A 12,378-nucleotide genomic window follows, 5' to 3' on the forward strand; every position below is an offset into this window, starting at 1 on the left:
GTTGCTTTTGAGGCGCTGCAGGTCCCTCGGATCAGCATTTTGCTTGCAGTAAAGTCCCAGTTTGGACGAGGTGTCCTTGGAGGTTCACTGCTGAGGAAGGTAAAAGACAGTGGTTAACTTGTAAAGGAAGATTTTTTTCCCTCTTCTTTTGTCGCTGTCATGGTGAAGTGCGAGGCTTTCGTTACCCTCAGTTAGTAAAATAAATTGTTGGCTCCTGGTAGAKCATCTAAGCAAGTCCTTTGGAGAGAATTCATCTTTATTGTAGCTAACCTGAATTTTACTGTCTCTTCCACTCTGGGAGTTTTACACACTCTCTTTCYGGCCCCGTCTGAAAGTAAAAAAATCACCTTGTGCTGCTTGTACACTGTGGCAAGGTTTATGACAAAGACCAGTATCAGAGGGAAATCTGGGATCACACCCCAGACTTCCCATTGTCTATCCAGCATGAACCTGTTTCAGCTGCATCCCAGGGGTCCTGGATGCATCARTAAGTCCAGCAAGGCTGAGGTGGGAAGGTTTTGGCAATACTTGGATGAGCYCTCCCTGGTACAGCTGAGGTCTGTGTGCTGCCTCAGCTGCTAGAGTTGAGTTTTGTGGTTATTCTGCTGTCATGTCTCTGAGTGTATTATTTGTATGATGTTGTCTTCCGGATAGTTTATGTATTAATTTTGCTATTATCTGTTACACTAACATAGATGCAGCTGTGTTAAGCAATCTTGGGCTGTTTAAAATTACCTTTAATGTGAATATTTAATCCCAGAGATGGTTTCATGTAGGGCTTTGAAATAATGTGGGAAAATGTTATTGCATTTTGTGCAGTATAATTGAAAAATAACATTCTTACAGCAGCAATGTGTGGAGCTTTTACGTGTTCTCCCTGTGTCCAATAAATAATGTTTAATGCCAGTTAATACCTTTTCCTCTTGTTTCTAACTATGCCTGTCACACCCGTGGGGATGGAAAAATGTTTCAGCTTTTCTTTSCTGGACCTGCCTTTCACTCAGAACTAATGTTGCCTTGCTCTTTTTCTGCTTCCCACTCGTCAGGATTTGGTGGGCTTGAAACTGCAAACTCCACTGCCAGTGGGTTTAATTTTGGGGGTTTTGGATTAACTGCTAATCCCGCGGTGAATTTTAATATTGGGAATTTCGGTGTTTCCACTACCTCAACTCCACCATTCAATTTTGGTAACAGTCTGGCAAGTGCAGGTAGATAATGCATAAATATGTGTTCTGTGGTCAATGTTACCCGCAGGGGTCCAAGAATTACATTCCTAAGTGGGAATCTGTGTCCACTACTAATCTTTATATCCAGTGCAGACTGGAGATAAAAGCCCTGGAAGTGGAATGGGTTTGAGATCCATAGGCTTGTAGGGGTTTTGCCTGTTAAATTCTCAATGAATAGCTTTTGAGGAAAAATAACGCTGTACCAAAGTCTCTGAAAAGGGAATTAATTTGGGTCACCCACGAGTCTGAAACTGAGCTTCAGTTACTGAGCCAATCTGTTCAGATTCAGGCGATCCTGAGCAATCCCGGGCTGGTCCCTGTGCCACATTTCCTGACATGAGATTCTTGGACTACTGCAGTCATGTTTTCATCTTCCCCCGTGTCTCCTCATTGGCCTTGCGTTGGCTCTCATGAATGCACCACACCTCAGTAGTTTCTTTGGAGAAACAAATTGTATACGACCGGCGCAAAGTCCCAGCCCAGCTTTGACCTGTTCCCTGAATGCCACTGTGCATCCCAAAACCGCCCAAAACCCAGCTCTCCAGAGACACTCGGTGCTCCTGCACAGGATGGGTGTGCTGGGTGGAGACTGAGAGAGAAAGTCCTTGTGGTGCCATGGAGATCCATCAGATCTGAGCAATCAGCTGGTGTCATTTCTCCCTAAGACTTTCCCACTCCATATAAAAATGCTGGGCAGGATGGATTACTGATGCTTTTGTTGTTGTGGAATTAGCCTGAGAGGTCCCATTGCCGCTGCTCGTATAGGAATTCCATCCATCTCACAGTGTCATTGCTCTCTGTGTTAGCGACTCTCACCTGTTCTGTGCACTCCAGGGATGTTTATTTTGGGGTTTATTTGCTGTAACCACTGTTGGGCTGGAYTTCTTTACCTTAATTTGAGCTGCTCCATAAGAGAACATGGGTAGTCAATTTGATGTTTAATTTGATACTTAAGTGATACTCTCAGATGCCTTTTCAAGAAAGGATGACTAAATTTGCTGTGAGCACAAAGATACCTAAAAATGGTGTCATCTGCTGGTGSTCCTGCCAGGGTGTCTCACTCACTGGCAGGACTGAAACGTGTGTTACAAGGAACAACTTCTTATGCCCACTCACATTGAGRTGTTTGCTGAATGGAAATAAAATGCAATTGCATGCCAGCCTTGGCTTTTCATTTTGTTTGTGGACAGGAGGACTCTAAGTGTAATAGATCTAAAGAACCTTTTCTCATTTTTCACTATTGGCTTTGGAGTTAAGACTGTCAGCATCTTTTTGACAAATYCATTGTAGCAGACTGTCTTTTCTCATTTGAAAACATGTAAAAGTCATATGAAACACATAGACCTTGGTTTCCCAGGATTGTCAGGGCTCCACAGGCTGTACCTTGGGCCAGCACTGTTGGCACCACCGGAGCTCAGGCCCTCACTTAGGTCCTCTTCTGCTGGCCAGTGACTGCTTTTCCTGAAAAATCTGTGCAAGGCTGATTGCTTTTGCATCCATCTTCCTATGCTAGTGGTTGAACCTCCAAATGAGGTGTAATAGGGAGGATGATAGGGAAGTGAAGTTTCAAAAAAAAGCACCGTATAGAATTTTACCTGTAAATTTTGCCTGTAAGCACAGTGGCTGTGTGTACCCCAGGCTTTGATTTGTTTCCAGAAGCTGGGAGTGTTTATAAAGTTCAGAGAACATCAAGGTGTTTATTAAACACTTAGCAGTGACATTGGCTAGCGGTATTTGTGAGAATTAATGCAAGAAATAGTACTGTTACTTCTGTCTGCCGCTAGGGAAAGCAAATCCCGTTGGTAAAGGAACAGGATATCAGTCGACTGCTGCCTTTTTGTTTGTTTTCTTGACACACCGTACAAGTTCTGGCTTTTGGTCCATGTTTTCTCCCCCATTTCCTTGGACAATGAACTCAGTCACCATGATCATTGTGAACTACATGCTTGTGCTGTGTGACATCCATCTGTCAGCACCCATTCTCATAACGCCCAAGGCGTGCGGTTGGTTGTCGTGCTGTACACAGCTCCAGGGACCGTGTGCCCATGTCTGACTGCRGTCTGTGTTTGGCAGGTGCCTTCGGAGGCTTTGGGACAACCACCACCACTGCAGCACCGGCATTCAGCTTCTCTGCTCCCACCAATACAGGCACCAGCGGTGAGTGACTGAAGGACTGGCTTTGGAGCAAATCCAGGAGTGCTTTGGATTGCATGGCTGCTATACTCTTTTTCTCAATCATCATCTGCTTGTCTCCCTAGGGCTCTTTGGTGCCACCCAGAACAAAGGCTTTGGATTTGGTACCAGTTTTGGCACRGGAACTGGAACTGGCTTGGGTAGTGGTTTGGGAACTGGGCTAGGCTTTGGAGGCTTCGGAACCCAACAACAGCAGCAGCAGACCAGTGAGTATGGCCTTCCCTGGATTTACCCCTCTCTTAGCAGTGAAAGCCTGCCACCTACAGTTACCCATTTAGCAGGACAGAAGTGTATTGTAATGGGAGGCTGTAAACACTTAAACTATTGAACTATTAAACTAGAGCTCAGTCAAGTTCCTGAGCTTCACCCTTGAGCTTCCAACAGTGTTTACCGCTTTGGTTTGGTGCTCATAGAAGTCGCAGTTAGRGAATCGATGTTGCAGTCTCTATTGATGTTGCATTACTAGAAGGAGGAGGAAAAAGGCATTGAGGTTCATTTAAATGGCAGTTGGATGATGAGCAGCTGCAGGCTCTGAGTCCACTGAGTTTGTTACAGGCGACTTGCCCTTCAGATTTAGATACTGAAGGTGACAGATGATGTAATGGATCAATACACACATCTCATTTTTTAAAAAGCAAGAAARAATTATTTTCTTTGACTTAGCATTCAGGAACTTCTATTGTAGATGAAGATTGGCTATAAAAAGACTCTTGAAAAACATGATCTGATTTTAATTCATTTATTTGTTCAGCATTTTTATTTTGTTGCGCAGAATATGGTCAGTGATACCAATAATAGGCAAATGGTAGGTGATAGCATGATCATGGTTGGTCTAGGAGTTCATTTGTTTCTCTTCATCCCACCCAGCATTAGGCAGCGGGTTGTTCAACCAGCCTGCCCAGACACCTGCTCAGTCCAACCAGCTCATCAATACAGCCAGCGCCCTCTCGGCCCCAACACTCCTGGGAGATGAGAGGGATGCCATTCTGGCCAAGTGGAACCAGCTCCAGGCCTTCTGGGGCACAGGCAAAGGGTACTTCAACAACAACATCGCCCCGGTGGAGTTCACGCAGGAAAACCCCTTCTGCAGGTTTAAGGTATGGCGTTGTTCACCTGCCCACAAAGGGCTCTGATGCCCTCACTCTGCTGGGTCTGAGCATCTCATGGGTGTTAAATCAGATTGTGTTACTGGTAAGAGTATTCTGAAACAGTATTTTTCCAGGTAATCTGCACAGTTCTGATGCATGCATCATTATGCATCAGTTCGAAGATGCTGGAAATCTGGGTGGTGTGGAGGGACTAGATAATGAGCCCAGATGTGGATCATGAAAGTAACATTTTCATGTGATAGCATTCAGGTTAGTGTGTGTGTACTTTGAACAGATCTATGGAGATTAATGTTTCTGTGTATGTTACAATATGACAGAAAATATTTAAAATAACTTTCTGGTCTGAAAGAAACTGAACATTTGGAATAAGAATTTCAGGCTCGCTCTTTATTGCTTTGTCTACATTAAAATAACCGTCTGTGAACCTGGCCAGTGCCAGGTCTAAAATCCTTCAGCTTTCAGCAAGCTTATGCTYATGCTGACTCCACTTGTCAGCAGTTCCAGATCTTGCTTCTCATGTTGACAAAAAACTCATGGCTCTTCATCCTCCACAAATCCTGCACCTGCTGACTGTCTTGCTAAGCCTCAGGCTTATGAGGGGATTTGGGGCAGGCATGGTGATACCTTCCTTCCCTGAGCTGATTCTTTGGAGCACAAACTTTGTGACCTGAATGTAGGTTAATACCTAATTAAGTCTAATGTTGATTATACAAATCGTGAGACTTCTGTAAAATTTTCGCAGTAACTATGCCTGCCTAACAAATGCTTGGTTTTGTTGCATCACCTTTGTCGGTGCTACCTTGAATATTTTGTTGGCAATGCATCTGAAAGCTTATTTACTTGTAAGCTGTTTGAAATTACTTCTGTGGTTTCTGGACTTTGAAAAATTGCCAACTGTGAGTTGTGCAATGCAAATTAATTTATTACAGAGTTTCACTTACCAAAAAGAAGAGTTTTCAGGCTAGACAATGCCACATCCCAGGTTTACTCTTGTCCCTATGACTGGAGTGTTTCTAATGCCGTGAGTTCACATGCCTTAAGTGAAATACTGACAAGTTCCATCTTTGCCAGTAATGGAAGATATCTATGAAAAACAGAGGAGAAGGTGGCACAGGGATAGAAACAAAGCATCTTAAGTTGGGTTGATTATTGCCTCTGGAAGCAAGTATCTGAWAAAAATGAATCATTACTTGACGGGTTCCACAGGAATCCACTTGTACACAATTCCTAAAAATCTCTAGGACACATGAGAAGCATGCAGCTGCAGACCAAGAAAAGTGCGCTTTTAAGGAATGTGTTACAGGCCACTGTTTGAAGGACCACAGTGAAGTAAAAAAAGTCTGTTCTAGTTTGAAAATACTCTGTTGCATGAACAGATCATGGATGACTTCTTTATTTAAAGCAGAAATACCAGAGGTGTCATGTGCTTAAAAAGAAATTCTTCCTTAACTGTTGCTGTTGTGCTCCATGACAGGATGGCTGATTCTGTAAGGCTCGCTGTGGCAGGGGATTACCCTCTGCTGACAAAACCAGGCTCCTGGGCATGTCCTCAATGCATTTCTCTCTTTAGCTGAACTTGCATGAGGGGAAAGGTGTAGGTCACCCACYAACATGCAGTGTCAGGGCCTCACAAAGACCCTGCTGTCCACCCTGTCACCAGTGGGATGTTGGGATGACAGCTGATAGGCAAGAGGAGATAAAAGCTGCCATTCTGCTATTGCTTGTAATAAAGCCCAATCCTGATTCCATTTGCAGTTTGGAAAAAGGGTCAGTTTGTAAAATGCTCCTGATTACTCTCAGCTCTGCTGAGTTGGCAACTCCCCCARTGGGAAAAGGATAAAATCCAAACTGTTTTAAGAGCTGCTCTACTGCTGGCTGTATGAGAGTGATTTAAAGAGCCATTGATGTTATGTTTCTGCAGCTCTGAATACATTGTGAGTTAAATTTTGAACCACTTGCTCTAAGAATGGAGGGAATTTAGGCCCTCGTCTTCATGCCACATTGATATGCTTTTCCTAAGTAATGTACCTTCATYTTGCATTTGTTCCTTGGCAGGCTGTGGGTTACAGTTTAATGCCCAACAACAAAGATGAAGATGGCCTCGTGGTCTTAGTCTTTAACAGAAAAGAAGCAGATATTCGAAGCCAGCAGCAGCAGCTTGTAGAATCACTACACAAAATTTTGGGAGGAAACCAGACCCTCACTGTCAACGTTGAAGGTGTTAAAACAATGCCGGATGACCAGTACGTGAACTTCCCAAAGTGTTACCAGTTTATATTGCATATTAGAAATGGCTGGTGCTTAAATCTGCTGTCTGCCCTCTCCTCGATTTTGCATCTGTTCATCCTGAGTTTGATTTCTCTTCTTTCTTATGTTGCTTTTTCTTAAGGCATTGAAGTCCAYTACTTTTCCAGAGATTTCAGGTTATTCTTAATGTACTTGTAGTGTCAGCATAAAGTATATTCTCTAGGGAGAAGGGAGAAGGGAGAGTGGAATGGTGTTTATAGCTTTTCTCTCTCTGCCTGGCTGTGTTAAACTCTGCAGTTATGGGTACCTTAYCTCTCACTTAGCAAAGGGAAGTTAAATGGGAGAAATAGTGACTTGCGTTTGGGGTGGTTTTTATAGTGTAAACTTCTATGTGCTGCTTGCCTTTTTCCAACATTCCACATTTTGACTSACTCAGGACAGAAGTGATCATTTACGTTGTGGAGCGCTCACCCAATGGCACCTCAAGGAGAGTTCCCGCAACGACCCTGTACGCCCACTTTGAACAAGCCAACATCAAATCATCCCTGCAGCAGCTGGGGGTCAGCCTGTCCATGGCCAGGACAGAGCTGTCCCCTGCACAAGTCAAGCAGCTCCTGCAGAACCCTCCTGCTGGTATGTGCACTGGGCCTTTTGGGCTTGCTGGGAAAAATGCAACCTGCTGGAAAACACCTGTGAAAACTACAGTTAAAAATCAGAATAATTATGTCCTATACTCACTTGCCAGTTTTCAAGTACATATGTGGCCACAGACAGTGTACATATAGCTTTATTTTAAAATACTTAAGTGCTGTTTGTGCCATTTCATGAGATAACTTATTATTTATATAGCTTTTATATATATATATATGTGTTTAGCATATGAAAGCTAATGAAATCTGGATTGCAAAAACAACTTGCAGGAAAGTCAGAGYTAATTCCTACTGGGATTATATTGCCAACTGGTTTGGTACTTCARTCACTGAATTGTTGATTTTTTTAGTATTTGTTTTTTTACACAATAAGCAACTTTAAAAGGATAGATGACCCAAGAGTGGCATACACTGGGAAGAGTAGGAATTTCTCCCTTCAAAGTATGGATTGTCCAATGGGAGCATATCTGAGTTGTTCCTTTCCCCTGCTTTCAAACCAGCAGAGTGCTTGAGAGCTTTTGTGACTTCAGGTACTGCCCCTGCTAAGGACCAGGAATTTTAAAGAACCATCCTAGTTTAATTAACTTTAATTTGTGTAACAGTCATTTGGGGTAGCATAGTTCRTAGGGTTTGTGTATCCTGTGGCAAATTTCCTGGTTAACAGCTGTAAGATCTATCTATTTAGATACCCATACTAAGAATCCTTTCTTTTTTCCAGGTGTTGATCCTATTATATGGGARCAAGCCAAAGTTGATAACCCTGATCCTGACAAGTAAGTCCARTAGTCCGTCCAAGTACTGCAACAAGGCTTGCAAAGGGGAAAAAGAGATAGTAATTGCATAATACCCTTCAGGTAACTTGCAAGAAACTTGCTCGAGTACAACTTGGCCAAGCGCTGATCTCCTTGAAAGCAGTGAAGATTACTGCAAGTGCCTGTCTTAATCCTTTTACCCATTTAGGTGCTTAGGAGCTGTCAGGATAAAGAGACTTACTTGCATTACTTGGAGGCCTGGTGTCCTCCATTACATGGATTAGTTGTGATTTATTTTTTGCAACTGTTAGTTTTTTCTCCTCATTGCTGAAAGTGATGCACCTTTCCAGCCTTCGGTGGTTACAAATAATTTGAGCTGATTTCTTTACGAAAAAGGAACAGTTCATAGGGAATAGTGAGAACTCTAGAGCTTAGCAAAAGAAGATATATATTAGCTTACAACAGACCAACATTATCTGTAACTTTATATTAGATTCTATTCATAATTATTAATCCTTACCCCATGTCCAGTATAAAAATGCATTGTTAGAAATGTTTATGTTCTCATAGATTGATTCCTGTGCCAATGGTGGGTTTCAAGGAACTGTTGAGAAGATTGAAGGTCCAGGATCAGATGACCAAACAGCATCAAACWCGATTAGATGTAAGGTTGCTCATCTTCATCATTACTTGCTGTCGAGAAAGGATGTGCTRTTAAATGCACCTGCCCCTGTACGTTCAAAACTGAAACAAGAACCATGTTCATAATATATTCCTTAAATAGATCTTTTGCCCAAAAACTGAGCAGTGTGGTTTGGCTTYCATTTGTTTCAGGTTCAAGCTTACTGTTTTGTTATAGACTCATTTACACCAGCCTCAATTAAGTTGTATTGGCATGGACTTTTAAATTTGGGCAACCCAAAAATCCCACTTGCATTAAAAAATAAACACAAAGCAGAACAGTAGAGATAGAAAAAAGCTTTCTAAAATCATCTGGGTCAAGGGCACTAAATTGCTGTGCTGTGTAATGTCATGAAAYTCCCATTTTTAAATCAGGACTAATGTGTTCTGTTATCAAAAATTCATCTGACTTCCAACTGACCTCCATCTCCTCTGCAGATAATATCAGAAGACATCAGTGAGCTGCAGAAAAACCAAACAACAACTATGGCAAAAATTGCACAGTACAAAAGGAAACTGATGGCACTCTCTCACAGAACATTACAGGTAACAGGGATAATCCAAATAACTCCAGTCTAATGCCAGCAGTAGTCCAAGGGCCTGTGCTATCTTGGGCAAGCCAATGCTGGAAATTATTCTGACTTCAGCTAACAAGTGTTTATTTAATTACCAGGCAGAGCTGTCAGKGAAGACTTCAGGTCTACAGTACTTAGGAACCTTCTCTCTCACTCAAAAGCTGCAGGACCATTCTGAGCTCTCAGAGCAGCAGACTAAATGACAGAACAAATCTAGTGAGACATAGGCTGAAGGAAGGGAAAAAAGATGTGGACAGGCACATGTGGAAAGAGATGGGCCAAGTGTTCTGTAATGAACATCAAAGGCTTCTTTTGTAGGTGTTAATAAAGCAGGAGATCCAAAGGAAAAGYGGTTATGCCATTCAAGCGGATGAGGAGCAGCTTCGTGTACAGTTGGATACAATTCAGTGTGAACTTAATGCACCAACWCAGTTCAAGGTGAGTGGCTGATAGAGCTTGGCTAACAGCTCTGGGGTTTCCTTAATAGAAACATGTCGAGTTTCCAAACCTTATATATATTCATTGTGGAAAGCTTTCATCAATCCAGCAGTGTCAGTGGGTTGTAGCAYCATGCCTTTTGCTGCATAAACAATAGTAATTTCACTATTTTTGAGTTCTTAGGAGTAGTGGAGTTGCTTGCCTTTTGCATGTCTTCCAGAACATTTAAAAATRGAATGGGCAGCAGTGTTTCCAGCTCTGGTGACTCAAGGAATGGCAGATGCTGAAGCTCTGCCAGATGTAAAGGAGTTATGTTTCATTTAAGCCTGTTTCTCTTCCCAGGGCAGACTGAATGAGCTCATGTCCCAAATCAGGATGCAGAATCACTTTGGAGCAGTGCGGGCTGAAGAGCGCTATTACATAGATGCAGACCTCTTAAGGGAAATCAAGCAAGTAAGTATTACTGGGTAGAATCTTGGTATACTCTAAAGTTTGTAATTTAACCCACACACACACTGACTCTATCTACAGTGCCACATGCCTGCARTTGTTCRATGAAGTCATGCTTTTAATTGTTCYCRGTGCCAGTGTGTCAAGCTGTTGTACAAACCTGCTCTGTRGAGAGAGGCTGTTAGCATATTCTGCACTGTTACTCGTCTTCCAGGAAATGATACCATGCTTTTCAAATGTGCCAAGGCCACCAGTCATGACACCTTTGACAAATATTTAGGTCTCTGAAGCTGAACAATGCTCATACTTGTTTCTGAACTATCTGCAGCACCTGAAGCAGCAGCAAGAAGGGCTGAGTCACCTAATCAGCATCATCAAGGATGACTTGGAAGACATCAAGCTAATAGAACATGGGCTGAACGAGAGCATTCCCATCAGAGGAGGAGTCTTCAGTTGACTGGTGGAGGCTTACACAGAACATGTTAGTCGAGTTCATGGCTCACCTTCCAAGGYTAGAACTGTTGAGGTAAAATAAAGCCCATATCTTGTAGGAGCAAAATGGTATTTTGGCTGTTACTATTAGAATTAGCAAAACCTCTTCTAAGTTTTGAAAATAAACCTTTGGAAGGTTTATATTTTATAAAGCTGTATATGCTTTAACAAAAGAAGGAAAACTGAATCTGTTCAGATACCATTTTAGTACAAAACTATATGTACTATTGTACATTTTTTTCTTTTTTCTTCTCCTTTTTTTACGACAGCATTCTCCTAGAAATGCACTGCTGAGGGGATTGTTTCATTAATGATTCATTTTGGGGAAMGCTTAGCCCGTGTCCATGTTTCTGTCAAAACAATCAAGTAACATCGTTGTGTAAACAGCTAATTTAAATCATTACAGAGATGTTTGTTGCTGTAACTACGTTGTTATCTGCAATACCAGTAGTTTACTGGGGCAGGCTGCAGCAAGTTCATGCTTCCAGTTTGTCCTTCATTTGAACTGCAAGGATCTGAAGGTTTTTATTACTTTACATATGTGAATTCTATAAAGCTTTGCTGCCCGTCTAAGTAACAGAATGTCTGGACATTGTCTTCCGCCTTTTTTTAACGCCCAAGAGTAATAAATTCAATCTGACTTTGTAATAAGTGGTTTTGGCTCTCCATGACATCAGCAAAGGGGTGACACTGCTCATAATTCCAGGTAAGCCTACTTCACTCTGCTCCCAGCACTGCAGGTAAAAGGCTGTCAAACCCTGKGCCACAGGCTGGGTAGCCTAAACCCCCAAACCAAAATGAAGGGCATAGCCCTTATATCCTACCTGRTAGAAAGCTCTGCAGAGCAGGTGCCTGCTCACTCCATGCTGTGGAGAGAGACTTTTCCCCTCAGTACGAAATTCACAGAAAAACTCTGAAACAAAGAAACACTTCTATGCTTTAGGAGTTTGCACAGCAGAAACAAGCAGGGAAGAGGCAGAACCATTTTGTTCATTAGCTATCAAAATGAACTCCATTGATAAAATTTGAAGGATGGAAAAATAGAAATACAGCTGCAGTGCTGGGACCTGTATTGTGTATTTGACTGTGTTTGTGGAAGCACAGTTCCATTACAACTGAAAAAGCATTTAACTCGAGTTAAAGGGGAAGGGGATTGCTTTTGGAACCATAGTTCCATAAACTGTCTGCACTGTGGAATGTAGGCTCTAACACRAKCTTTGTAATAAATTCTGTGAGACTAAAATTCTCTTTYGGGAGCTGGGGTAGCAGTCTTAASTGAAGTCTTCTGCCACGGGACCCCKCCTAGACTGTACTGCAGRTATTTGAGAAATACATTGTTTCTTGTTGTGCAAACTTTTCACACCCCACTTCACTTAGTAAGCTGCACTCGTACCCTGCTTTGAAAATTATTTGAACATGCAACATAGGCTCCTTAGCAGGAGCTTGATCTGCTTTCCTGGACTTTGAAAATGAACTTGTCTCAATAGATTTCTTAAACAAGTCCCCCTGCTAGAGACACTATTGCATGTTTGAGGTATTTTGTTTTCAACATACTGCTCTACTAC

The 12,378-nt window shown here is 42.3% G+C and overlaps 1 protein-coding gene across 2 annotated transcripts in view; it reads left to right on the forward strand.

Moving 5' to 3' along the window:
• The window catches only part of NUP54 (nucleoporin 54), a 13,037-nt gene extending 1,051 nt beyond the window's left edge, over positions 1 to 11,986 (forward strand). The window contains exons 1-12 of one of the 2 annotated variants that reach the window (XM_057380037.1): positions 995 to 1,208; positions 3,300 to 3,383; positions 3,485 to 3,625; positions 4,287 to 4,516; positions 6,584 to 6,771; positions 7,212 to 7,408; positions 8,144 to 8,198; positions 8,748 to 8,841; positions 9,297 to 9,404; positions 9,752 to 9,871; positions 10,214 to 10,324; positions 10,650 to 11,986. In XM_057380037.1, coding sequence (XP_057236020.1) covers positions 1,010 to 1,208; positions 3,300 to 3,383; positions 3,485 to 3,625; positions 4,287 to 4,516; positions 6,584 to 6,771; positions 7,212 to 7,408; positions 8,144 to 8,198; positions 8,748 to 8,841; positions 9,297 to 9,404; positions 9,752 to 9,871; positions 10,214 to 10,324; positions 10,650 to 10,778 — 1,656 coding nt within the window. In that variant the 5' untranslated portion in view covers positions 995 to 1,009 and the 3' untranslated portion in view covers positions 10,779 to 11,986. Of the gene's footprint in view, positions 1 to 994; positions 1,209 to 3,299; positions 3,384 to 3,484; positions 3,626 to 4,286; positions 4,517 to 6,583; positions 6,772 to 7,211; positions 7,409 to 8,143; positions 8,199 to 8,747; positions 8,842 to 9,296; positions 9,405 to 9,751; positions 9,872 to 10,213; positions 10,325 to 10,649 lie in introns of those variants that run through there. The other variant, XM_057380036.1, reaches the window with a different exon arrangement.
• Positions 11,987 to 12,378: the final 392 nt, after the last annotated feature.

The sequence above is a fragment of the Malurus melanocephalus genome, unplaced genomic scaffold (assembly GCF_030028575.1).
Source record: "Malurus melanocephalus ecotype Western Australia unplaced genomic scaffold, MMel_1.1 scaffold_433, whole genome shotgun sequence".
Classification (NCBI taxonomy): domain Eukaryota; kingdom Metazoa; phylum Chordata; class Aves; order Passeriformes; family Maluridae; genus Malurus; species Malurus melanocephalus.